Source organism: Serinus canaria, chromosome 4A (assembly GCF_022539315.1).
Source record: "Serinus canaria isolate serCan28SL12 chromosome 4A, serCan2020, whole genome shotgun sequence".
Lineage (NCBI taxonomy): Eukaryota > Metazoa > Chordata > Aves > Passeriformes > Fringillidae > Serinus > Serinus canaria.
The window spans coordinates 1517550-1545021 of record NC_066318.1 but is presented as its reverse complement, the minus strand read 5'-3'; the positions used below and the strand labels follow the sequence as shown (position 1 = coordinate 1545021).

At 45.3% G+C, this 27472-nt stretch overlaps 1 protein-coding gene across 3 annotated transcripts in view; it reads left to right on the top strand.

The window, feature by feature from the left end:
* HDX (highly divergent homeobox) overlaps positions 1 to 25259 on the top strand; it is a 39877-nt gene extending 14618 nt beyond the window's left edge. For 2 of the 3 annotated variants that reach the window (XM_030228927.2, XM_050974424.1), the window contains exons 4-10: positions 175 to 228; positions 8198 to 8344; positions 11812 to 12019; positions 14921 to 15000; positions 16322 to 16405; positions 18546 to 18668; positions 18876 to 25259. In XM_030228927.2, coding sequence (XP_030084787.1) covers positions 175 to 228; positions 8198 to 8344; positions 11812 to 12019; positions 14921 to 15000; positions 16322 to 16405; positions 18546 to 18668; positions 18876 to 19001 — 822 coding nt within the window. In that variant the 3' untranslated portion in view covers positions 19002 to 25259. The remainder of the gene's footprint in view (positions 1 to 174; positions 229 to 8197; positions 8345 to 11811; positions 12020 to 14920; positions 15001 to 16321; positions 16406 to 18545; positions 18669 to 18875) is intronic. The other variant, XM_050974426.1, reaches the window with a different exon arrangement.
* The last annotated feature ends 2213 nt before the right edge of the window (positions 25260 to 27472 follow it).

The following is a 27472-nucleotide window of genomic DNA, read 5'->3' as shown; positions in this document are numbered from 1 at the left end:
AACAGTGTTTTATTCTTGGCAGTAAAGGTGAGTGTGACTTTGGTTTTCAGTCTTAACCTGTTTACAGACATTGGTGTCAGAATTGAATGCACAGTGCTGAAATCTCAGTATTGGCTCTCACAGCAATTTAAGCTGCTCTTGTTTTCTGTTCTGTTTCTTCCTTCCCCTCTGCAGATTTCAGGAAACCTTACTGTGCCTTGGATTACAGGTTGTTCCAGAAAAAGAGCAGTAAGTACATTTCCATTTAAAGTATCTAATGCATCAAGTGAAGCAATGAAAAGTTGATAAAAATGCATTTTTGAAAATGTCAGTTCTATTTACCTTGGGTGGGTTTTTTCCCTTTTTCCTTTGATCCTAACATTATCTGCAGGTGCAGTGTTTCAGTTGAGGTGAAGTTGATGTCTGACTTAAAAGGGGGTCAAGGTTGTAATCCAGTGTGAGGTGATGCCCAGGTAGGAATCATGCTCTTAGCTCAAACACAACATCTGAATTGATCAGGACTGAGAGTTTGGAGGTCAGAATATGTTTTTTATATTGAAAGTGAAGTGGTTGTTAATTGAAGTAACTGAATGCTTAAGAGAGTAACTCCCTCTGCAGCTTCTCTGCACATACACAGAATTAGTGCTGGCTGTAGGAACTTGATCAAGTCTAATTTTATCCACATGAATGTCATTGCACAGTAGCAGAATCATCCAGTTTGGTGTCCTCAATTCACAGACAACTCCAAAACACAAGGTATGAAACAGCTTTTGTCAGGGGAAAAAAAAAAACCCTGCCCAACTCTTTTGTTTAGTTAGTGCTCAGCATTTCCAGCTTGTCTGAAGAGGTGTCAGTTGTGCCTCTTTACCAGCAAATCCAGCCTCAGGTGGCATGGTACAGCCAGGCTCTCCAGGGCTGCTCTGTCACTCCTGCTCTGTCAGAAGCAGCAACTGGGGAAGTGTCTGTCATGGAAACCAAGCTCCCCAGTCTGTGGAGCTGGCAGTGCCCTGGCAATGCCCTGGCAGTGCCTGCTCTGTTGGCAGTGAGGTCTAGGCAATGGAAGAGCCTTTCCTTGCTTTCTCCTGCTGTAACCAGAACATTTTCCTTTATTATTTTCAGTTCTTCAGTCTCCAAAAAGTGTGAGTGTGGCAGTGTTTCCTGTATAAGTAGGAATCTAAGGACCATCAGTTAATGGTGTTTTCTCTCAGACGTTTTCTAGGTCTGAGCTGAAGCACTTCCCATTTCTGCAGAGTTTGGTACAATGACTTACTTCTTTTTATACAGAGAGCACTTTATAAGAGCATCTCCCAGAGGAACTGGTACTTTTGTACAAATCCTGTTGTGCTCAATCCATCTTCTTTCTTTCCTAAGTGCTAATTCTCTTGAGGAGGCTTTTTAAAATGCAGCTCTTTTCTGGAAGGCTCATTCCCTCTATCACTTAATGACCTTTTAGAGCATCTCACCAAGGAGCTGGGGAGTGTCCTGGGTAGAGTTTCACAGCTAAATGGGGAGGTTTTAGCCAAGGTAATCCAGGTCGGGTGTGTGACCTGACAGGTACAAATTCTGCTGCTGAAGTTGTTTTTAGAGTTCAGTGCAGTTCTGGGGGTCAGGTGTGTGCCAGAGCCAGCTCAGATTTGGCAGTGGGAGCACAGGGCTGGGAGTGGGGTGATGCTGGCCCCTGCCTGCAGCCCTGGGGGGTTATTGGGTGTTGTAATCATGCTGAATACCTGACCCCAGCAGTAGAAGACATTACTGGAGTAAAATCTAAACTTTCAAGGATCTGGAGGTGCCTGTTCATTAATCATAGAGTCCCTGAGGTTTGAAAATACCTTTAAGGTCATTGAGTCAGCCCAGCATCAGCATGGTCACCACTGAGCTGTGTCCCCAAGGGCCACATCCACACGTTTTGTGAACATTTTCAGGGCTGGTGATTCCAACACTGCCCTGGGCAACCTGTTCCAATGCTTTACAGTTCTTTCAGTGATAAAATATTTCCTTATATCCTGGTTTCCAATAATTCCTGATGTCCTGATTTCCTGAGCCTCCCTGGCCCAGCCTGAAGCCATTCCCTCTCCTCCTGTCCCTGTTCCCTGTGGGAGCAGAGCCTGACCCCCCCAGCTGTCCCCTCCTGGCAGGAGCTGTGCAGAGCCACAAGGTCCACCCTGAGCCTCCTTTGCTCCAGGCTGAGCCCCTTCCCAGCTCCCTCAGCCCCTCCTGGGGCTCCAGACCCTGCCCAAGCTCCATTCCCTTCTTTGTCCCCAGCCTCTCAATGTCCTTCCTGCAGTGAGAGACCATTAAGGATGGTAATTAGAGAATTCTTTTTCCTTAGTCCTTTACTCTTTTGTCTTTTTAATCAATAAAATGCATAAACCCCATTGCTTAACACACTCTGTTTGACAACATCTGTGTCCAGATTTGTGGGTGCACTTTCCCAGCCTGAGTGCAGAATCAGCCTCCTTCAGGGGGCAAGTTGAGGACTTGGCACCCTGAAACTGCTGTGTGCACCCAGGGGTAAGACAAGCAAAGGAGAAAAAGCTCTACTTCCTAGAAACTTTGATTTCAACTGCGAAATTCTTTAGAATAAAGAGTGTGAGGGAACAGAAATAGAATGGATGGAGTTGTAGAAGTGCCATTATGGCAATTACTGCCATTCAAACAGGAAAAAGGCTAATCTGTATTTTGGTTAAAATGGAGAAGATTGTCTTTTAGATGCTCTGAATTTTTAATCTTCTGCCTTGATGTTTTGTTTCCCTTGCCCTGTCCTTCAACTGTATCAGGAGAGAAATAAAAGCTGTGCAGTTCTGCAGAAACTCTTTCTTGTCTGCTCAGCTCTGCTGTAGGATGATGTAATCCTGATTGTTAATGAATATTAGTCTAGAAATATCACCCTCTCAGTAACTCATGAGAGTGTCTTTGGAAATGACAGAGTTCTGTGTTCTGTCCTGGTGCATGTGCAGTGGCCTTTATGAATGCATTGATTTTTGGTTTTTCACAGGGTGGTGGAAGGATAACAAGGATTCAAAAATAGCAGTGAAGGTACCAGTTCAGGAGAATTAAAAGGGAGAAAATATCTGCACTCTGTTCTTAGGTCTTGAGTGTACTGACTGTGCTTCAGCTCTGTGCCATCTGAGGTGTGAGCAGAATGGGCAGTGTTTGGGGTAGATTTAAAGGTACTGGTGTGCTCTGGGGAACATTTGTCACACAGGTGCTGGCTCTGGACAAACTGGGCCTTAGTGGTGAAGTTTCATTTTGGGGGAGAGGGGGGCTTGTCTGCCCTGAGCTTCACTTTGGGGTGTCTGGGCTCTCAGACTGTTGCATTTGGGGACAGGAAAGACCTGAAATGGGTGGAGAGTGCTAGATGTTGATTTTTGTGTCACTGTTACACAGATAACTCAAAATTTCCAGAAAAGTGAATTGTCAGTTTGTGTGGTTTGAGGGTTGGTTTGGAAATCAGAGTGAGATGAGGCTGGGGCTTAGAGTGTAGTTTCTTTGCTAGACTGTTCATTGCATTGATAAAGCTATTTGGTTTTTTTAATCTTTTTAGTTGAGTTTGATTTAGAAACAGATATTAACAGAATATCTGTAATTTTGGCTCCATGCTGAAGCAGTTACAGCTCTTCTCACAATGGGGTGCTATGAAATATTTATCACCTCTGCTTCCTTCAGAGCAAACTTCACACTTACCCAGCCAGTGGGGAAAGATGCAAAAAGTCTCTGCTGCAGAAACCTGGCAGTGTGTGAGCAGCAGGAGTGGAAGGGTGCCTTCAGACACCTCTGTGCCTGAGTTTGTGCAGCTGTGTGTGAGCAGCAGTGTCCAGCCTAAGCTCAGGATGGCTGTCACTGACAGGGGGCAGCTTTGTGGCACTGGTGAAACCTGAAGCTGAAACCTCGGGCTGAAGGAATGTGTAATCTGGAACAGCTTTAATGAGGTTAAATATCTTGATGTGTTAGGGGAAGATGCAAACCTTCAGAATTTGTATGTGGGAAATCAAGAAATAATAAACTGAAAAGTAAGAATGATACTAAATGGTGTAGATGGGAAAGGAGAAACATAGTGGAATGATTCAGAAATCACTGTAAATACATATAAATAAGATCCTGAGGTGGAAATTGATAATCCTCTGAAGAAAACAGATATTAATTCGTGTCAGGGTTCAGAGAGCTCCATGCTGGTGTCACTGGGAAAGGTGAATAAGGCAAAATGACACTGTGCTTGGACAGAAGAATCTGGGATTTGTTCATACCTTGAACACTTTGAGTGGTTCTGATCTTCCCTTTCCTCCCAAAATATAACAGAGAAGCAGTGACAGGGATCAAAGGCCTGGCAAATTTGTTTGTGAGAGGTTTGTTTGCTAAAAATAACCATTACCTCAGCCCATTTCATCACCAAGTATCAGAACTGAATGTTGATTTAATATGATTTCACTGCAATTGAAATAACACCACACACAGTGCTCAGCTGCAGCATCAATGCAAGTTATGTATAAAACCTCAAGTTCTTCCATTTTTTAGCATGTCTTTGATTAATAATCTGATATTTGTGTATAGCTTTTGTGCACGTGGCCTGAAACATTTTCAAGTGCTGCCTGACAGCCGCTGTGAAAGCGCAGGCTCTGAGGAGAGGCAGGATGAGGACACTCCACCCTGTGCAATTATTCACCCCAATTATAGACACCGGATTTGCACCACAGAAATTGCTGCACGGTGGGGGGGATGAGGGGCTGGCAGAGAGCCAGGAATGTCTCTGATAAACTGGGTCATCTCCTCCAAGGATGGTGGTGTTCCACTTGGGAGGTCGGGGATAAGCCGGGTTTAACCCTGCATGGCACAGCTGCGGATTCAATTTGCTTTTCCTTGGGAATGGATAGGCTGGATTCTGCTGGACAAAGCCTCTGCTGCTTCTTAAACTGGGGCCAACAGAAGTGGGAAATGTAAAGGATTCAGCCAACAGCCAGCACTGTCAAAGCCAAGCCTTGGATCAGCAAGCTGGCTATCTGAAGAGAGGAAATGAGAATTGTATTCAGAGCTTAATGATGTAAAAAATAAGAATTGAATTTCTGGCTTGCCTTCACCTATAAGTATTGTCATAAATATGAAGCTTTCCAATATTATCTTCTGATATTTTGTCCTGTAATGATGAATATTATGATATTTGTAGGGCTCTGAGGTTTTCCTCTTGGTCCCTCATTTCCTCTGATGATATTAAGCATGAGAAGGTTATTAACTAAATTGATGGAAGCTTAGTTACATGTACAATGTAGAAATTCCATCCTTTATTTTCTGACAAAAGTCATTATGTAATTTTTAAGCAGTTTATAATGCAGGAGTCAAACTTGGGTATGATCCATGTCAAGGGGATGATCCTGCAATTGAAGGTGGTTTGTGATTTCCCTAAGAAAGTGCTGATAAGGCCCAAGGCACAGCGTGTCACATGAAGGCAGCTAAGCTGGAGCTGAGCTTTGGACATGCTCAAGTGTCATTTACATCTACTGAGCTTAAGGAGTGACACTGATCCATGATGCTGGTGCAGCTATTGAGAGCAGGGTGTGTAAATGATGATCCTTCAGGATCTCTGAGATCCCACAGAGCTGCTCACTTGGCCGAGCACAGGGGCTCCTCGTGCTGGCCTTAGCAGAACAAAATGGCTAAAACGAGACAGAGCAGAAAATATAAATTATATTAACATTATTATTCAGCAGTTATGAGGTGAAACTCATTGAATAGTGATGTGTCTAATAAGATTTGTATTGAAACATTTGCAGTAGGTCATCAGAATTAACTCTATCCTCTAAAATGAAAAAGATCTGACTCGTTTTTAAGGAAAACTTTTGAAGGCCAGGTGCTTTTGCTAAATTCTGCTTTTTCCATCTAAAGTCTTTGTTTTGAGTAAGTAAAAGGTAAACAGGCTCTGCACCTTCCTGAGCAGCATCTCTTGGGGAGCTCGAGGCAGGCCCTGGGTGTCTTTAGTCCAAGGCAGGATCTCTTGCAGATCACTTTTCCTGCTACCCAGGCCTTGTCCTGGGTTCTTTCAGGAGAGAAAGCATTTCTGAAGAACTGAAAACCGTGTGGCAAGAAGAAACCTGAGCTCCCTACAGCAGCAGCTGCACTTCCTTTGGGTTTTGTTCTAATTTAGCCAACCCAGCCACCGGGGTGGGAGAAGACAACCTGAGCAAGGTTCTCCCTTACCTGTGCTGTAACACCTGACTCATTTCCTGGTGCCCCACAGAATCCACAGACTGTCCTGAGCTGGAAGGGACCCCACGGGGATGGTTGAGTGCAGCACTTCAGTGAATGGGCTGAAATGAGAGAATTACACCTGGGAGGGCAGATTTGGGTGTTCCGGGGGGGTTGAGGCTGTGGATTTTAAATGTTGCACTGGGAGCTCTGTGAGTTCACTGTGAGGGCTTCAGGAGGTGAGGTGGCCCTGAGCAGTCAGGAATGTGGAGAGGCCAGGGTGCCTTGTGCAGTCTGAGTGTTGCTGTCACCCCTCTCTGCCTTCCCTCTGCCAGTGCTGGGCTGCAGAGCAGAGCTCTTCCCAAGTCCCAGTCTCTTTTGCCAGCAGCTATAAAAGGAGCTCTCTGCAGTGATCCAGGCTGTACTTTAGTTCCTTGAACACATCTTGGTGTCAGGAGGAGCTCAGGTCGGGCGTGCAGCGAGAGCGGCGGCAGCTCCGGGTGCTCGGCTCCGGGGATTTGGCTGTGCCCGGCTCTGGAGCTGCACTTTGCTCAGCCTGGAGCAGCCTTCACTCAGCCAAGTGGATTCCTGGTGGCTGAACGGGGCATTCTGCCCAGGAGCATTCCTGTGCTGGGCTGCCTCGGGCTGTGCAGCAGCTCAGGGGTGCCCAGGGTGCTCCTCAGCAGCCCCGCTCTGAGCCGGCACCATCAGCTGTGGCATGGGCAGGGTGGGAACAGCCCCTCGAATCCCAGGCTGGGATGGTGGAACTACAGCCTGGAAAAGCTCTGAGTGCCTGGTGGGCACTCAGTTAATCATGGATTCATCAAAGTTGGAAAAGACCTCCAAGGTCAGCAAGTGCAACCAGAGCACATTTGAATTTATCTGGGGCATCTTTTTACTGGGGTTACTTTAGGAAGACAAAGGTTTGATGCCCCTATTTTGTGTTCACACATTGAGGAGACTCAAGTGCTGCTAACATTTTGAGAAATAGTAATTTTTAAGAGAAGAAGATTGCAACAATTACAATATCCTGAAGATTAACAAAAGCTGGAACTGGGAACTGTACAAGATTGTCAAATCAACCTAGTTCTGAAAAATTACTTTCTATTCCACTTTAAATTATTTCTTGCTAACTTTTAACAGTTTTTAAATGAGCAAACACATAATTCAGCTACTGAAATCATGAACCCAGTTGAGCTACTGAAATAATGACACATGTGGCACATGGGCTACAAGTTACCAGTGCAGACTTTGTGGTTGATTTTCTGCTCTCTGAATAGCAGGAAAAGTGAAAAACATGGGTTGGTGTAATGAAACTGTAGATTTTAGATAAAATTCTGTATGAAAAGCTTTTGTTAAAGCTTGGAAACTCTACCAGAGAAGTTCGTTCTGTGCTCACACCAGTTCAAACAGTGGTAAGATGTTTAGGAATTCTTTTTCAGTGTTACTCCTTTTATCACTGATCCACTATCACATGTTTTGATAAACGTAGACAAAGAGTTTGGGAGCTCACAGATAAACAGTGGAACCAATTTAAACTCAAGCTCACCACATAAACATTAAAGTATTCCCTTTAGGAAGTCAGAATCCTTTGAATTATGCATGTGTTGTAGTTTGCAGTAAGATAAAAGAACTTTAAGGGGGGAGGGTGAGAAACTTGAAAAGCCTTTAAGGAGTAATTTGCATAAATTGGGTGGAGAGAGTAAACAGCACAAGGGGGAAAAAAAGTTATTTTCAGTAAGGCCTTATAGAATGAGATAAAACAAATTACCAAAGAAATCAGGTGGAGTTAAAACAAAGCTGAAGTGCCTTAAACTTGTGGTAATGCTGCCACTGCCTTCACAGCAAATCCCAGGGAACTCTGAAGTGCCCTGGATAAAAAAAAAAATCAAAAAAACCCCAAATTCTTAAGAGAGACTTAAAAGAGAAGAAGAGCCATGGAGACAGTAGAACGTGTGTGTTACTGAGTGGGAGACCTGTGGACATGAATGCTCAGGATAAGCAGATTTTTTTTCTATCTAACAGTATTTTTTTTATCTTGCAGTTACAGGACCGCACACAATTTAGTGACCGAGACTTAGCTACCCTAAAGAAATACTGGGACAATGGCATGACCAGCCTGGGCTCAGTCTGCAGAGAGAAAATTGAAGCTGTGGCTGCAGAATTAAATGTTGACTGTGAAATAGTTCGGGTAAGAAATCCAGAGTCTTCCCTTATCTTGTCGCAGGAGCAAAAATAGGACAGATGAAAGGCTTTAAAAATTTCATGAGGAAGCTTGAAATAGATTTCACGTATTACATAATGAATGGCCATGTTGGGAAGTGCTCTCCTGCTCTTTCTGCAGTCTATATTTAGTAAATGCCCTCAGGTCAGGGTCTTATTGATCAGCAGCAGAAGCAGCACTAGGAGCTGTTTGACATTCTCTTGAGTAAGATTTTAAGTAAAAGTGTTACATTTTTGAGGGAGATCCTAGAAGACTGAAAGGTACTATTTACATTGCTAATAAGATGCCGAAAAAGGGCTTTTCTAAAGATACAGGGAAAATACTTCTCATTCATGCTTATAGGGAAAATTGCATGAAAGAAAATGCTCCAAAACACGAAGAAAAAATACTTTACAAGACTGTCTTGAGGTTGAGGTGTGATGGAGGAATTCTGGGTCAGCTCTGTTTGATGGTTGCTGTAGGTGGCTGAGGGAGGCCCAGGTGTGCTGGAGATGACCTGGCTCCCAGAACCTCTGCACATCATCTCCTCCTGAGGCTGGGGTGTTGTGTCACTGTGTCCTGGATGAGCAGACACCCAGCAGCACCTCTGGGGTCTCTTTGCTCATCCCAGCCTCAGGAAATGACCCATTCTTTGCAGTCAGACAAGGACAGGAGCCTTCCTTTCCCTTGTGACAGGTGTGACAATTGGGATTATTCCTTCCAGGCTCATCCTCTTTTTGCAGCTGTTTCCTGAATTCCTGGCGGTGCTGCAGCAGCAGGGCTGACAGCCCTCAGTGGAGCTCTCCTGCTGTGGAGACCTCTGGCTTGGTGCATCCACATGCTCCCAAAGCTGCTTTCAGGGCTGAACAGCAATCTGGTTGTTTGTTTGTGTGGGCACACAGGAATTCTAAAAAGCCCAGTTGTACTTTTGGAGGGTGAAGAGAATCACTTTTCTCTGTAGAGAGCAAAGCTGCTCCTTGTTTTCCAAGGGCTTCCCTTTGCTCTCTGAAGGTGAAGCTGTTCCCCCTGCCAGCACCTCCTGGACAGCACAGTGACACCCAGGCTGCCTTGGTTTGTTCCCTTGGGGACATCCTCACTGGCACACCAGGGGTGTCACTGTGGAGTTCTGTGCAAACCTTTCCTCCTGCTGGAATGTTTCTGAGCTCAGGGCAGAGACCAGGACACCCAGGCTCTGGCATCACCTGCACCTGAACAGACCACAAATGATCCCATGCACTCACAGACCTTGCTGGAAGTGTTGGAGGATGTGTTTTGGGGATAAGGGATAAGAATGTATTTTAGGGATAGAACTCTCAAGCTGATTTCCCACATGGCAATTGCAGTCTGCTCTTGCCCTCACTGTTTTGCTGTTCCAGAATGTTCTCTGTTCAGCACAGCACACAGGATGTGGAACCTTCTCTTCCCCATTTAATTTGAGACACTATCAAAACATGTTCATCTTCTCTGACATTCTCAGTATGTTGAATGAAAATTTTTCTACTTGAAAAGCCTGTGAAAAGATCTGCCTTTCCCAAGTGCCTTCTTTACCAAAAAAGAGATAGATTGAATTTTAAATTTTGTTAGCACTGTTTGTTAAAATCACAAGATGATGGGGAAATTTCAAGAATGGCAATACACTGCTTGGAAAAAAGAGACCCAGATCTCAAAGGGCTGCTTTTGTGGGGGTTTTCTTTATTTTTTTTTCCCAAACTGTAGGTAATAGAAAAAATGATCTAGGTAGTTCTCTACATAGCTGTTGTGCATTCTTCAAAAAGGAAAATCAGCAAGCTGGGAAAGCAAATACCAGCCAACAAAAAAGATTTGCTAAAAATAGTGTTCAGCATGTTATCTTCTAGCTTGTTAGAGATGCAGCTTTAAAAGAGTTGTTGTTTTTTTTCCCAAGGCTGGCACAGCATGAAACTGTGTTTAGTACTTGGGACTGCTGTTAATATTCCTTTACTTTTTTCTCTTTGCTAATCAAGGTTTTATAAGCAAAAAGTTTTTTATTCAACTTTCTCAGAACCCTAGGAAGAGGAACAGGGCAGGTATTTCTGAAATAAGGCCAGAGTGATGCTTAGTGCGTCTTTAAAGAAAATCCTAAAATATTTTAATGTCTTGGGGTCCTCATTTGGAGCAGAGGCCTCATGGAAAGGGTGTGCATTTTGCCATGGCCTGATCATGTTTTCAAACCCAGGAGCTGCTGCTCCTATTTCTGGGGGTGTGGGTGGTGGGAAGGGGGTTGAGAGCCAGCCCCAGGGGAGTGGGAGCAGTTGGTAAAGAAGTGGATTCCAGGCTCTGGGAAGGATTTTTGGTTACCAGTGGAGAACTGATTTGATGGAATGAAGGGTCTGGGGTACAGGGACTGTTGAGCAGAGTTGAGATGAGATAAGAAGTTGAAAGCCTGAGTGACACAAGGGACAGGATAGGCTCAGGAGGTGAAGAGTTGCAGACAATTCTTGTTACATCATGTTAAAACTCTGAATGTTTAATAATTTTTTTGTGTAAATGTTTCTTCATCAGAGAAGGCAAATTAACGACCAGGTGCACAGATCCACTCGGAGAATTTAGAATGTGGGTCTTCTATTTTTTTCTCCTTTGAAATTCAATTTTATTGATGTAAGATGAACTTGAAGCATCCATCTCCATCCCACCATGGCAGGGTTTCCAGATTCCCTGGGCTGGTTTCATCTCCCAGACTGTTCCCAGTGTGCTCCTCTGCACTCACTGCAAACAACTTTTCCTAAAGCTCTGTTTTACAGCCAAAGGGGACTGAAGGATGACCTGCTCTGAGTTTTATTCTTCCAAGTTCCTTTCTGTCCTCCAAGGGGAGTGCTGTGGATCTGTCACCTTGGCCAGCTCTCTCTGTGCTGTAGGAAATCCTAGAACAGGGGAGATGTTTGGGCCATCAGATGCTTCAGTCTCCTTATGGAAGTTGCAGAGTAGGAGAACCTGGATCAAAGATCTTATGTTGAATTTGTTGAATAATTTAGGGGGGCAGAGACCTGACAAAGTCACCTAGTTCTGCTCTTTATCTGGAGCAGGATTTACTTTGGATTCAAGTCAGGTTCTCAGGATGTTGTCCAGGGAAATACTGAGTACCTCCAAGGCTAGAGCTACAAAGGCTTCTATGGACAAACTGTCCCTCTGCCTCACTGTAAAACATTATTTTTTCTTTTATATTCTCAGTTCCAATCAGAACTTCCCTTGCTGCCATTTGTGCCTATTGCTTCTTTTCCTTTTGCTGTGCACCTTCCTGTTTCCTTTGGAAAGCTGAACCTGGACACAGGATTTGGGGAGGCAGCCTCAGGAGGGTGAAATACAGGGGAACACCCAGCTCCCTGAACTGCTGGCTGCACCCTTGCTCCTGTAGGCCAGATGTGCTGATGTCACTTGGTTGGGGGCCTGTTGCTTTTGTTATAGTTTCTGATCTCATTCATGTTTATTTCTCTTACAAGACTTGGATTGGGAATCGAAGACGGAAATATCGTTTAATGGGGATTGAGGTCCCACCCCCTAGAGGAGGTCCTGCTGATTTCTCTGATCAATCTGAATTTGTTTCTAAATCAGCACTTAATCCTGGAGAGGAAACTGCTACTGAAGTGGGGGATGATAATGATAGGAATGATGAAGTATCAATCTGCTTATCTGAAGGAAGCTCACAAGGTATTTGGAATGCAGTTACTACTGTGCCTATATTTTCAATTTTGTGCAGTGTGCATGCTTTGGATTCTGTTGTACACATTCAAAAACGTCTGACAGTCACAAGTGCTCCACCCCGCCTGGGCTGAAGGTACTGTTTGGTCTCTTTCTTCTGCCTCTGTGTCTCTGAGTTTTGTTTGGTTTGTTGTACAAAGACTGGAGAAACCTTTGATCATAAGAGCCCCATGTCTGCCAGATTCATCTGAAATGAAGTCAAGAGTTCACGTTTTGCTGGTGCAAGTGAGAGGCAGATTTAGAAAATGCTCTCTGCCAACTGCTCAGTTCTCCCCAGCCAGCTGGAATGGCCATTCCATTTGACACCCATCCCTGGAGGTGCCCAAGGCCAGGCTGGACGGAGCTTGGAGCAGCCTCCAGGGACAATGGAGGGTGTCCCTGCCCATGGCAGGGGGTGGGACTGGATGAGGTTTAAGGTCCCTCCCATGATTTCACAGTCCCATCCCCATGATCCTGAGCCACCCCTGGCACTGGTGGGGCTGGAGCTGAGCTGCTGGGACTGTGCATTCCCATTTCTCCTGGCAGGGAACCCCTCAGCTCAGGCTGGAACAAGGAGCTGCCCAGGCCTCCTGCTGCTCTGTCTGACAGGCAAACACAGCCAGCAGATCAAAGCCAGGAGCAGGGGACAGCCCAGGAGCCTTGGAACTGCACACACAGGGGGTGTCCTCAGTAAACTGCAGGATGTGGAGTGGGAAATGCCTTCAGCTGAATTCCCTTTTCCCCCCAGGGGCCCATGGGATCGATGTCTCCCTGCCCCTCCCGTCCATGAGCCCGCACATCCCCCACTCACTAATTGCTCCCAGTGCTTCTGCCTCCAGCAGATCAATGGAGCCTTTGCTCTCCAAGCTAAAAGAGAGTCTGACCTTGGGCCTGCTGCTGTGCAGCTCAGTGTGCCAGGCTGGGTCCTGTCATTGCCTCAGAACAGTCTGAAGGGAAGAGCCAGGGGAACGGAGGCGGCTGGGAATGAGTTTGGGAAAGCTTTGTCATACTCGAGTGCAGAGGGAATAAGATGATAAAGAAATGGGTCAAGTGATTGAAAGCCAAGTGAGATGAGGGATCTCAGAGTCCTTGATTTGCCTGAGGTGTGGAAGGAGCTGATTTAAGTCAGATCTGCTTGAGAGAAAATGGTGACAGGGAAGAGTCTGAAGTGTCTGCAGTTCAAGGGAGGAATAACTCCACGTTGGCTGAGCCAGGCTTTCATCAGGCAAGGTGAGGCTGAGCACTTGGGTGCATTATTAGTGTCAAAGCCTAAGGAACTGCAGGGAAACAACGGGATTTCCACAGCATCCAGGAATCCCACCTTCACTCCTTTATTCTCCCACAACAATTATTTCTGTTCATTTCTCCACTTCAAAGGAGGAGCTCAGCTGGGCTTGAACTTCCTGGAATATATTTCCCCCAATAGCCATGGGTTATGTTCAGTCCCAGATAGGGAATTGTTCCAGTGTTTGAGAACTGTAACTTTTGGTCCTAATTTATTAAAAAACCAAAACCACAACAGCAAAAAACCACTCTGAAAGACAGACAAAAGCAATTTTTAGTCACCTAAGTAGAGTGATTAAAGTTGATGGCTTCTGCTTTTAAAATGTAGTGTGTAAATATTTAAAAAATTAATTGTGCTGTCATGCAAAATGGATCATTAAAGCTCTCATATTGCCTCACCTTTTTTAATTGTGTGTTAATTGAATCCCCAGTGTGTAGGTGGAGGCCATTAGGGCTGTGCTGGTTCTGGGAGATGAGGATGCATATTTAAGGAGTTGGGAATGCTTTTTCCTTCAGCTGTGGAATCCAAGGGGTGACTGCCAGGATTACAGAGTTCCTGGTGCCCTGGAATGTCCCTGAGGAGTGACCTCACCCTGTGACCTCCACCCTTCCCTGCTCCCTCTGATCCCACGTGCTCCTGGCACAGACTGTCCTATGGAGCTGTGACCACGGGCACATTGAGTTCATTTGAAACAATTCCCAATCAAATTTTGCTCAGTGTAGAGATTTTAAACTTAAAAGTTGTTTAAAGCCATGAACTGGCTCTCCATGGTCTGGCCTAAACATTTCCCTGTCTTTGGTAATCCCAGGGAAATCCTGTTATCCCTGGGTCTGTGTGGAGGTGACAGACCCTGGAATCACCTGACCCTTGCTGCCCCTTCCCTCTTTTCCTCTTTATATATAATATGTTTCACAGATTTATGCTTTAATATGCCAAAGTCAAGTAAATATGAGAAACAAACTTCAATTTTAGGGGTAAATAGACTTACCTTTCTTTGGGGTTTGTGTTCTCCTTGGCCTTTAAGGTCAGTGGAATCATCTCGTGCTTTGTGGTTGAAATATCAGGGTAAAATCTGCTGGTTTGAAGCGTTTATACATAAAAAAGCCTTTAGGTTTACTGGGGATAAGCATTTGCCATAATCTGATCAGTTTTTGGTTCAAAACCCATCAGTGTCTGCAAGAGGGAAGTGGGATTTAGATATGTACCCCAGAATTTCAGGGAATGCAGGATTTTTCATGTAGGCATTAATTTTCATTTTAAAAAACCCCAACTTGTGCACATCTCTGATGTGAAACTCTGCATCAGCTTTGAATATTCCAACCTGAACCTAAAAATGGGAAAGTTTTGGTGCAGAGAATAACTGAGAGTTTTGTTGTTGTTTCAGGTGGCAGTTGGTTTGATGTTGGCCTGAAATGCTTGTGACAAGATGTCTTTTTAATAAGGCAGATATTCTGTTTATGATTAGACATTGATACTGTGACTTTGCTGTTGGATTTAGCAGCTGTGACATTTAGTGGTAAACACCATTAATGGTCCTTCAGCATAAAATTGGAATGAAATCTGACAAAACCAATTTATTTCTGCAGAAGAGACAAATGAAGCTCTTCAAAATGAAGAAATTGGCCACAAAGATGATGACCAGAATCCAGTGTCCACTGATAATGTGGTATGTTTACCTTTCCTTTTCCACCAATTAATAACTCCTTAATTAATGACGAGTTTGTTGTCCAGCACTTGTGCTTTCCACTAGGTGACAACTTCAGTTGTGTGTGTTAAAAGTCCTTCCTATTTGAGCTTTAAAAATGTACTAAAAATTCTAAAACACAGCAGGAAAAATATCTCAAACCTTCAGTAGAAATGGTTTGGAGAGATGGTGCCCAAGAGGCTCAGCTCCCCAACCTGCCTGAATTTTTTCATTTGATACAATAATGGAACAAAACCAAGGAAGAGTTTTTGCATAGTTTGTTCTGAAACACTGCAACAAAACTTCTTAAAAATGCACTTCAAAAATTGGACTGAAATACATTGTACTTGCATAAGAGGTTTTCCTATTTGAAATTCTAATCTGTTCCTTCCCCTCCTATCTTAAAAAGTGTGTCTAAGAAGGGGATTGTGAATGTTTGGCAGTTATTTAGAGACTCTTTCCTCAAGCTGAGTCTGAAACCAAAAATATTTGAGTCCCAGTGATCCTGAGGGTCTGATGGAGCAGCAGAACCCGGGGACATCAAAGCTCTGAGTGTTGTCACTTCAGCTGGGCTGGCAGACACTGGAGCACACAAAATGTGCTTTATCCTCCCTGCCTTCAGCACAGGCTTGGGAGCCTGGTGGGTCCTGCCAGGGAGAGCTGGGACTGTCTCTGGAAAGATTTCTGCTCAGTGATTTCAGGGAAATTCCTGGTGGGCAGGCAGGAGGGACCAGATGCTGCAGGAAAACCTGAATGAACACCTCAGGAGTGACCCATGGACAAGGACTGGGTCCCCAGAATTTTGTGAATTAGGTGAAAATGTCCATATTTATGCCTTTGGAAGTGTCCTTTGGATCAGCACCCCTACAGCTAAGGGGATGTGGCCAGGCAGGGTCAGAAGAGAACTCCTTGATTTCTTTAGGGCAGGAGTAGCTCAGGACTTGCTGTGATGGCTGCTTTATTCAGAGGGATCAATTTCCAGAGCCTCCTTTGCAACACCAGAGCAGAGCAGGGGCTGTGAGGGGATAAATGTGCAACTTCAAGTCAAAAAGCTGGGCCAGGGAGCTCCTCCTCTGTAAACAGCCCGAGTCTCCATGGCAGCAGCTCCCACTGGATTCCTGCTGGATCTCCTGGCTGAGGTGCATGATTGCCATCTAATGGGGCTGCACAGCTCAGAACTGCTCAGGAGCCAGCACAGAGCTCTCCTTCCTTCCTCCTTCATCCCTCGTGCCCCTTCGGGATGTGGATCCCCGTTTGTTTGTCTCCTCTGTGTGTTGGAATGAACTGTTTGCTTCTGTTTCAGAAAATAGAAATTTTAGATGATGAGGAGAGTGATCTGATCAGCAATTCTGAAGTGGATCAGATGAGTTCTCTTTTGGATTACAAGGTGAGTGATTGGGCCATGTCAGGGACAGTGGGATAATCCCCAGGGAGTTCAGGGGGTGGATCTGTCAGGAATTCAGCAAAAGCCTGTGGGATCCTGAGCTCCTCTGCTGTTTCCCCAGTGTGCTCATCATGCCCTCATCCCACCTCCAGCCACTTTATCCATGTTTCAACCCAAATGGGTTGTATTTCTGAGTCTAAGTTTGGCCTTAACACTGTGCTTAAGGTATCTTTAGAAACTCAGCATAAAAAGCTCCCCAGATTTTTGTGAATTAGGTGAAAATGTCCATATTTATGCATTTGGAAGTGTCCCTTGGATCAGCATCCCCTAGAAAACCCCATTTCTGCAGAGCTGCAGCTCCCTCCATGTGTCCCAGCAAAGGCATTTATGGAGCCACCCCAGTGGAATTGTCCTTGGAATGCTGCAGTGCTTTTCCTGCAGCGTGGTGCTGCCAGCTCTGGAAGGGACTGAGCAGCTGGCAGTGCTGGAGTGGGGGGATCTGAGGAGAAGGCATTCCCCAGGGCTGCAGGGAGTGCTGGCTGTGGGAGGGAGGAGAAGCACTTGGACCCTGCCAGCTCCTGTTTCCTGCAAGGCTGAGCTTGTGTCTGTGCTGCTCTCCAGGAGTCACCACAATTCCACCTTTCCCTGAGATTTTACCTCCAGTGCTGACTTTTTTCCCTTAGAAACCAGGTCTGTTCTCCTGATAATAATCAATTACCAAAATAATAAACAGATCATCTCTTCAGAAGAGAAATTCCTCCTTCCAGCAGTGTTTTCCTGGGAAGGGCAGTGGGGAATGAATCAGGAGAGGGAATGACCTTTTCTTAATGTCACCTGTCAGCACAGTGAGAGGCTTGTTGTGACAGTGCCCTGCAGAGCCAGGCCTTTGTTTGACAGCACTGATTACTCCCTGAGTTTTCTGCCTAAATCTGAATTCTCCCTGGGCTGGGCAAAACCCAGAGCTAAACAGGCAACTGCTAAGTATTCATAGGGGAGAACTCAGCTGATTTTTTATGGAAGCTTCAGAATTGCAGTCCAAATTTTCCTCTCTCATTCCCAGAGCTGTTATCACCTGGAACAGTGTGGTGAGCAGTGCTTTCACTGAAAAAAATGTGAATTTTCTGGGAAAAAAACCAACAAAAATATAACCATTTTAAAAGGTTTGTTGCAAACCTTTAGAGCATCATGTAGTCACAGCTTTTCATGTCAGCTAAAGCTGAATTCCAGTGTGAGCATGAATACCATATTTTTTTCATTATTCTCTCATGAGTTGGTGCTATTAAGCAGAGCCCTTCTGCAAAAATGAGCAATGCCTTTGATCTTGTAACCTAAATAAGCAGTTTGATTTTTATGATCTTTGCAAAAGTGAATAGCCAGAGAAAATGAATTTTAGCTCTGCAGTAATCAACAGGTTTAGCATTTTGGTCCAATAAGTTGGAAAGAGAAGAGATACTTGGAATAAATGGAAATACTTACCAAATCTGAATTTTTAATTAAGAGATTTGCAAGTATAGATTGGGAAAATGCTTTTTTAGCCAGAGCACACAAATTATTGATATTTCCTCACTTTGTAATATATTGCATCCAGTTCCCATAAACAACTCTGTGGAGGTTGGAACTGAATGAGCTGTAAGGCCCCTTCCAGACTGTTCTGTCACTCTGATATTCCTGTTTATTCTGTAACCCGAGGGATCCTGAGGAGCTGGGTGAGCTGACACTTGATCCACATCAAACCCAGCTGCTGGAGGATGTTATCTTTTAATTTGTGGTAGCTTTGAGGAGTTTTCAAGTAATTTTCCCTGGTTTTGTGTCAAACCTTCTGCTGCAATAATGGAATTTATTTGCTGTCTCTACTCTCAGCCCCCTGATCAATTTTAGGAAGAGATTTGGGCTTTGGTTGTCATTGTCACTAAAATATTTTAGTTTTAACCCAGGGCTGTTTAGGTGTGGTTATTCCAGTGCTTTGTCCTGTCCCCATTCCTGCAGGGATTTAAGGGACACATGGATGTGGCACCTGGGGACATGGTCAGTGGTGGCCTTAGCAGTGCTGGGGGATGGTTGGGTTCAGCCTCAGAGGGCTTTTCCAGCCTGAAGGATTCCCTGGTTCTGAGATCATTCCCAGAGCTCTCTGGTTTCCCCCCAGAATGAAGAAGTCAGGTTCATCGAGAGTCAGCTGGAGAGCCACAAACAGAAATACTTCGAGCTGCAGACGTTTACCCGGAGTTTGATACTTGCAATTAAAGCAGATGATAAGGAACAGCAGCAGGTAAATCCTGGAGCAGCTCTAATATCTGTCTTTAATATCAGAAGATGTTTGTCCTTTTGTGCTGTGTCCCTCCCTTGGGTTTATTCCAGAGGCTCAAATTATGATCGAAAAACTCAAAGTGTGAGAAAATTGTTTAAACCACTGCTGACACAAACCCCACACCTGAGAGTGTATATAGCAGATATCAGATATGTTTTTCCCTTGTAGGCTCTGCTTTCAGACTTACCTCCTGAACTTGAAGAGATGGATTTCAACCACACCTCCCCGGAGCCCGACGATACCTCATTCAGCCTCTCGTCGCTGTCGGAGAAGAACGCCTCCGACAGCTTGTGATCCCCTGCTCTGGAGAGACAGCACAAACCCCAGCGAGGTGCAGGCTGCAGGAGAGACACAGACACAGAGAGGCTTTTGCTCTGCAGTGTTCTCAGCCCTGGCTCCTCACAGCCTTGCAGTGCCCAGGAGTTGGCAATGCTGGCTTTGGAAAATCAAAGAACTGGGTGAGGGAAGGGTTCACTGGGAGCAGCTTGGCCTTGGGTAGGATTAACTTTGACTCTCCAGAACAACTCTGGCTCTGTAGCAAAGTCTTTTGGAGCAGGGATGCAAGAGTGGGAAACACACACAGTGAATTCTCCAGCTCCACCTGCTCCCCAGGCCTGTTTATTATATTTTTCCCCATTTTTACTCAGGTAGGTGGACTAAAAATTGGGGATCCAAGTAGAATAACGGGCTTTCTCTGAGTTGTGCTTGAAAACCTGAAATTAAACTGAAGTGTTTTTTGTTTTCTGATTTGAGATTGTTAAATCTTCCATTTTTCTGACCAAAATAGCTGAAAAAACCTTGAAAGGCTAACCGAGAAAATTGAATTATCATGAATAAATTATTAATGCAAAGAAGCAGTGATAAGTGTTGGAAGAAATGAGGTGGAAATGGGAACCCTGATAGCTGCAGGACACAACTTCCTAATACAGTAGCAATGGGATTGGATGTTTACACTCTTTAGAGTTTAATGATTGTAGTCACAGTTTTTATTTGTCAAAGCCTGAATGCTAAAGTACTGCTTATTATTTTAATTCTTGGGTATAGATTTTTCCACAAACTTTGCTCCAGTTTACCCAGCCAGTCAGAATTCCACAGCTGTCATTGCATCCTGGGAGGTTTTCCAGTGTTGGAAGTGAGCTGTGCAGGTCTGCTTTGAAGCCCTGCCTGGTGCATTTTTTGGCAGATGCCATTTCTAAACTGTGATCTGCGTTGCAGGCAGGGGCTGAACTGGATTTCTTCTTCCCCAGAGCTGTTGGCACTGAGTCCCCTCAGTCCTGTGGTGGGATGGCTGTGCAGAGGTGTTCAGGTGGATTCAGTGGGGTGTGCTGGTGTCCAGGCAATGCCTGGCCAAGGCAGTGGTGCTGTGGCTGAGGTGACAGGGTGGTGACCAGGCCAGGGCAGGTCTCAGTCCTGGAGCTCTTCTTCTCCAGGATGGTTCAGTGGGATGCTGCAGGTGCCTGCCCATGGCATTGATGCTCCAATTCCAACCTGGATATCCCTCAGCAAGCATTTTTCACACAGATACTTCAGTCTGGTAAAAAACCTGATCTTCCCATTTTATGCCAAATAATAATTGACTCTGGGGAACCCTTGTTCATGCAGTGAGTTAACCCCTTACTTTCAGTGGGAGGTCCAAGGTGTAGCTCAGAAAATCCAGAGTGTTGGGGAAATAACATCTTTTTTTTCCTTTAATACTGGGATTAGACTCAGGTTTTAGGGTTTTCTCAGTCTGATCAGTTCCTCCCTAATCACTTGAACAGCTCTTTCTGTTTAGCATCAGTAGTGAGCTCTGTTCTTTCAGGTTTTCAGTCTCTTCTCTCCCTGGGCACGGGGAGCTTTTAGCAATACTGTCAAATACCAGCTGCAGAAAGAGCAGGAACAGTTTTAAAAGGTGTTCTGAAGAACCAAAAGTCCCCCAGTTCTGCCCCCTGTACAGTTCTGTAAGTTGCCAACAGAGCCACCCTTCCACAGGGAAATCCCAGAGTTCCAGGCTGCTGGGCCTGTGTGTGAGCTGAGGCATTCAAACTCCCAGTGGAAATGAGGTTTGTCAGCAGAGCTCACAGTGCTGTCCTTCACAGGGAGGACAGAGCTGAGCTGGAATTCTCTGAAAAACTCATTTATAAAGGGTTTTCTGTGCCAGGCTGACAATGGTTTCTGTTGCTGTTCTCTTTAGACAGGAAATCTCTGCCACTGACAATGAAACCTCTTGTTTAATGTGAAATTAACATAAAATAGTGCTGGGAGTTGTCACTATTTGGACCCTGTTTTCCTGCTTCTTCCACCTGAATTCCCATGACGGAGAGCAGGATACTCTTAACAGGAGTTCTCAATTTCATGGTCAATTACATCATCTGCCTTCCTGCAGGAAAACTTCCATTGATGATTCCTACTTTGCTGTCTTGCTGCTCTTTCATATCCAAACAAATTGAAGGAATGAATTTTGAATGAACTGTTTGCTAGCTCCAAGCAATGATGTCAGTCCCTGTTCTCCAGGGAGCTGGGATCCTCTGGGATGTGCAGCTGAGATGAGCTGCAGTCAGGGCCCACCCCATCCCTGGGGACACAAAACACAGCCTGGCACACTTGACAACACTACAGGACAGCCAGGGAAAAAAAAAAAGAGTATAAATTCTATCTCTGAATGACAAAATCTGGGGAGGAAGATGCTCCACAGCTCCTTGGCTGCTTTTTCCATAGCAGAGTGTATTTCCCACAGAAACTGAATGACTGTCACCGTTAGTGGTGGTTGAATGTTGGTGGAGAGCAGTGGGGTGGCTCTGGGGTGGGTTTGGGTTCAGGGTGTTTCCCTGGCTGTAGGATGGTAACAAACACCTGCAGAAAGTGCAGTTCATCACTCCATACCCTTCCACAGGAGATGAAGCCCATCCTGTGCTTTTCAGGGTGTCAGAAATCAGCCCCCTGGCTGTCCCAGGGAGTGACTGTAATGTGAATTATCACTGCAGCACAAGGGCCTCGTCTGGGTGGTGTTATCACCTTTCTGTGCCAGCTGTCAATGTTTGACCATCCTGCAGAGTCTCTCTGTCCATAAACAATGACTTCCCTGGCATTGTTCATTCCCAAAGCATCCATGGGAACGTCAGGGATGTCTTTTTGAAGAAACCCAGGTGGGAAGGTAGCCCAGAACAGACCCTTCACGGGCTTTGGATGCTGGAAGGTTTGCTCATGGTTAAATCCCAATTTCCTGGAGCTCTGCCTGCTTCCCTCTCCCTGCAGGTGATGCTTCAGTCACATCCATAGGTCTGACAGGAGTAACAGCAGCAGGAAATACTCCAATAAAACAATAACTACTCCAGTAGGTGAATTTGGGGCAGGTTTAAAGGTACCTGAGCACGAGGTTGCTGGAGTGCCCAGGCCTGGAGGCAGCTCTGCACTTTAATCCCTCCAAGTATTTCTTTTCTCTAAGGCAATAAAAAGTGTGAAATGAGGAGTCTGGGGCTTTGCAGCCCTGTGAGTGAGGAAAAGAATGTCCTGGTTGTGTCCTCCCCTGAACTGAGCAGCAGCTTTAGGAAGCCTGCTCTCCCAGGGGAGAAGCTGAGTCTGCTGCTGGGCTCAGGTGAGGGGCTGGACCCAGCCAGCAGCATCCTGGACATCCTGCTTGGGAATGGGAATCCCTGCTTCAGATGGATCTGCCCTCCCCTGGGGCATCTCCTGCACTCTGTGTCCCTGGCACTGAGCACAGGCTCCTGCACACCCTGACCTCCCTGCTGGCCTCTGCTCTCAGCCTGGGAGGAGGGACAGGAGAGTGCCCCAAGGGAATGGCACAGGAGCAGTTCATAACCTGTTCCACCCCAAGGCTTGATGTCCCACCTCCAGCCCTGCCCAGCTCCCCCAGAGCAGGGGCTGAGGGGCTGGAGCCTGGCCAGACTCTGCCTTTTGTGCCCCAAATCCTCCAGCTTGGCTGGGAGGTGCCTGAGCAAAGCTCAGAGTGGTCAGTGAGCAAACTGCCCCTGGCTGCAGAGAGCACAGCTGGATTGTGCTGCTTGGTTCCTTTCCTCAAGAATGTTTCACCACATTGACCAAATGTGAAATCTGAAAAGTTTCGGGGGGGAAAAACCAGTCAAAGCAGCACTACAAAATGGGTGTTTTCCATGGAAGAACAGGAGTTTAGAGAATGAATATTTATTGCTCTGAAAAACAGCAGCTGCTTTGGTCAGAAGGCAACAGAAACAGGGCAGAGCCTTGGGCCTGTGGGGCTCTTTCCCACAAAGGAGCAAATCCTCCTGCCTGAGGGAGGTGTTCAAGGATGGTCCTGAAGGAGAACAGGTCAGGTCAGTGCTTTGGCTCTGGAGCAGTTTCCCATGTTACTGAACTAAGTCACTAACTCTTTTCCACTCTCTTTTACATTTTACACAATGCTACCTCTGAAACGTGACACCCCTTAAACCCACACAGAAAATGTGAACTTAGGAATTTTTTTTAACCTTTTATAGGCAATAAATTATTCCCAACATGCCTCCTTCAGTTTGTGTTTGGTTTTTGCTGAGTGTGAGCCATCAATTTGCTTTTATTTTAATGCTATTTTTTCTGTATTTGTGCTCATCACAATCTGTGGAGAAGGAAATAATGGGATATTAGGGACAAAAGCTTAGCCTGTGTTAATGGGAGAAAATATTTCTGTTAGAGCTGAAGGATGGGATGGCTGTGCTGCTTTTGGTGCAGTTACTCTGAGAAATGGGAATTATCCTTAATTCTGCTATTAATGATTGTTGGAACCTTGCTCAGTGCATCAGATGACTTAATCTGAGAGAGCAGTCAGTGATCTCAGCACTGTCAGGAAAAGGTTTTACACTTTCTGAGACATCACATTCATAAATACCTCCACAGATTTTTGTTTCACTTGTTTCTTTTTTTTTTTGCCATAACTTTATAGAGACCTTGTAGAAAGAATTTTGAAGTGTTAAATGAAAATGGGTCAGCAACAAACTGAGGTCAAATGTAGATTTAGACCTTGTTTGTATTGAAGTTTCATCTGGAAAGAGTTCCTTGAATTTCCCCGTGACATTTCTCTCCCTGGAGCTCAGGGAAGGGTGGCAGGATGCACGAGGGGGATGGAGGGAATGGGGCACAAGGAGGCAGAAATGAAGGTTCTGGGTTTTAGGAAAATTCCAATAAAGGAAAAGGTTTCTGTGCTGTGGAAAACAAGAGCTTCTGCTTTATCTGCAGATTTTCTGAAATACAGGTCAAAAAGTCATTGGCAAATCCACTGAGTTGTGCTGGGGGAAAATTGTGTTCTCCAGTAGGAATTGTATAATTTCTGGGATTATTTCTGGAATTCCTGAGTGTGTGTGAACACACAGATGCAGATTTGCAATGTGCACAGATACACTGAACTTGATCACAGTAGCTCTACAAAGGTATTTTAACTTGAAATATTAATGGAATTCTTCTCAAATATATTTCATTTACTCTGTTTTTTGTGTCTTGCTGCATATCAATTGCATACTTCTGAAAATTAGTCAAACACATCCATACAAATATGGTTTATTGTTTATGTCCTTGCACCTGGTAACTTTTAGGCTTGGAAATTTATGAAAATGCCCATAATAATGATTACTTCTAAGTGATCGTGGCAAATAAACCAACTGCTGTATTTATGAAGAGATAATGAATCTTCTGCCGTGATAATTTCTGCTTTATTTTCACTGTAGGAATCAGTTTCATTTAAAAAAAAATATTCTGAAAATTTAAATATTACTGTATAACTTGGATGCTTTCCTTCGCCTGCAAAACAGGATAATTGATGATTTTAAATCTTCTATCATTTCCTTTTGGGCCAATTCCTTAAGCTTTGTAACCTGAGCATATTCCTAAGTTTCTGTGTGAAAATCACTATTTATATTTCATTTTTATGATTTGTATCAGTATGTGTAGCAAAGAAACTACTACAAACCTTCAACGGAAGTACCTCCACTAAGGTCCAGGACTCCTGATCTGGGCATTTTCAGTGCCAGATGCCCAGAGAAACAGTCCAGACGTTTGTATTGAGTTGGTTTTCTGTGTATATAAAGGGTATTTATAATCTTGTATTAACAGAGTCACCATTGGAAATGCTGATTTCCTGCTTTAGAAGCCTGCTCAGCTATTTTTATATAAAACGTTGGTCTTCGCCTTAATTTTTTTTTTTGGTGAAAAGTTGTGCCATAGATATTTTAACTTATCCACAGATCCTTTACAGAGTTTGCTTTGACTTCTCTTAATTAATTTTTTTCCCCTGAAATTGTCCTAATTTGTTTTCTCCTCCAAACGCATCTCAAGGTTGGTTTGCTTTCTTAATTTTTTTTTTTTTTTTTGAATTTTTGGAAGATCCCTTCATCTGCATGCTTTGGTAGCTCAAGTTTTTCCTCTGTAGTTTATTGTTTATAGTTTAGAAGAACCTTTTATTGAAACCCCCTGAAGTAATGCTTGTACAAATGTATTTAGGGTGGCCCAGATGGTCAGAGAAAAGGGCTATTTAGCATTGGTAAATTTGTCTACTGACTCAAGGATATTTTTCTACGTCTGTCAAGTTTGGGACTATGGAGAAATGAAATAAAGGTGAACTAACTCCTTTTCCTATATGAACTTCTCTGGTTCTGTCTTTATTAATGGCCTTGTAAATGTTCTTTTCAGAGCAGCAAGAATTAAATCCACATCAGGGCTCAGCCCTAATTCTTCAGTTCCCACCATGTAAATTAATTTATTATTTATGGAGTGGCTTTTCAGGATTGGAGTTTTACAGAGAACTTGGAGCCCTCTGGCCCAGGGGCAGTGAATGTCCCTTCCCAAAGGGGGATTTGTGCTGCGCCCCCGGCCCCGACCCAGCCCAGCTCACCCCAGCGGGCTGAGCTGGTTTAGAGCTGGTTTTAAGCTAAACCTGAGCTCTTTGTGCTCCTTTTATCCCATCCCTTGGCGTTTCTCAAGTTAAAAATCTCCAGAGCTGAATCCCGCGACCTCTGACCCCCGCCCCAATCCACGGGGATGGGGCTGGGGAAGGTTCCTGGAGCTGGGGCTCGTTGGCTTTGGAGCGATTTGGGGCTGGAGGAGCAGCCGGGCTGGGCTGGGGACGGGACCGAAACAATTCCAGCCCGGGAGCGGCGGGAAAGAGCCCGAAGGGACCGCACGGAAAAGGGTTTGGTGCGGGCAGGGTACGGGAGCCAGGTGCAGTTCCAGGGTCCCCTCCCGCATCCCGCAGCTCCCGCATCCCGCAATTCCCGGATCCCGCAATTCCCGGATCCCACTATTCCCACATCCCGCAATTCCCGGGTCCCGCAGCTCCCGCATCCCGCAATTCCCTGATCCCCGCAGCTCCCGGATCCTGCAATTCCCGCATCCCGCAATTCCCGGGTCCCGCAGCTCCCGGATCCCGCAATTCCCGCATCCCGCAATTCCCGCATCCCGCAATTCCCGGATCCCCGCAGCTCCCGGATCCTGCAATTCCCGCATCCCGCAATTCCCGGGTCCCGCAGCTCCCGGATCCCGATATTCCCGGATCCCGCAATTCCCGGATTCCCCAATTCCCGGATTCCCCAATTCCCGCATTCCCCAATTCCCGGGTCCCGCCCTTGGTGGCCCCGTCCTGCCGGTCCCGTGGGCTCGCTCTCCCCCGCTCCTCTCTGCGCTGCCGATTTCCACAGTCCTGGTTCATTGAACTCTGGACGCTCCAAAGTCACCCAAACTCCGCGTTCAGCCCTGTCCAGCTTTGGAATTACGGCTGCAGAGAGGGAGGGAAAAACCAGAGGGAACGTGGATGGAGAGGAGTTAAATCTGTCTGAGCCTAAAGATTTATTAACAAACGCTCCCGGGACCCTGAACTCGGGTGTTTCGGGAAAAAACAATTCGGGTTTTTGGGAAAAAAGCGAGTCGGGCGGTGCTGCAGCTCCATTGCCACCTGGTGGCAAAAACCCCAGGAAATGGAGAAAAATGCCTTGAACTGTCCCCGTACTTCATTTTTCAGAATGAACAATTACTTTTATCTCAATGAAAAATCAAATATTAAAATAAATCTGGCATTTAGGAAAGAGGAGACTGAGATCAGACTGAAGGTGCAGCCATAAAGCAGGAGCATATTCCAGTTTAATTTCCCCACGTGGATTAAATTTGGGGACACCAAAGCTGCTCGGTGGGATGAGGTGATGTGTGACCAGCAGGGACAGCTGGGGTGGCCACTCCAGCTCCACGTTCCTGCTGCAAGCAGTAAGGAAAAGGAACATGGGAGGAGAAAGAAACTGGGGGAAATGGTGTTTTCTGGTTATTTACTTGCAGTTGTTATTTTAGTAGGGAAGGAAGTGGGGAGGAAAGGGCAAGAAATGTGAAAATTTTCACATTTTACCTACTATTTGATCTTGCTTTTTGGTTATATCTTCCTGGCAATCTGGAATAATCTTGGCCTGAGTAGAATTTTTTTCACTAGAAAAAGCTCATTTGACTTTTTTTGAAGGAAAAATTCTGCCCAGCCTCAATCTTCCCTGGCAGTCTCATTTTTTCTGTTAAATGTGATATTTTCAATTAAAATAATTTAATTTACCTGTTTCTTCCCAAGGTTTTTGGGCTCAGTCAGAATTCAGGGGAGTTTGAAGTGAATTTGAAGGAGTCACCCAGCAGGTCCCACCCCCTCAAGGATGGACAGAGCAGGAGAGCTGCAGCCACACCAGGAGAGCCCATTTTGGAAAGGCCAAATCCTTGGAGTGGCACCTGGGCACAGACACCCCATCAGGTCAAGGACCATGGGTTAATTACCCTGAATTTAATGTTCTGTTAATCATTTC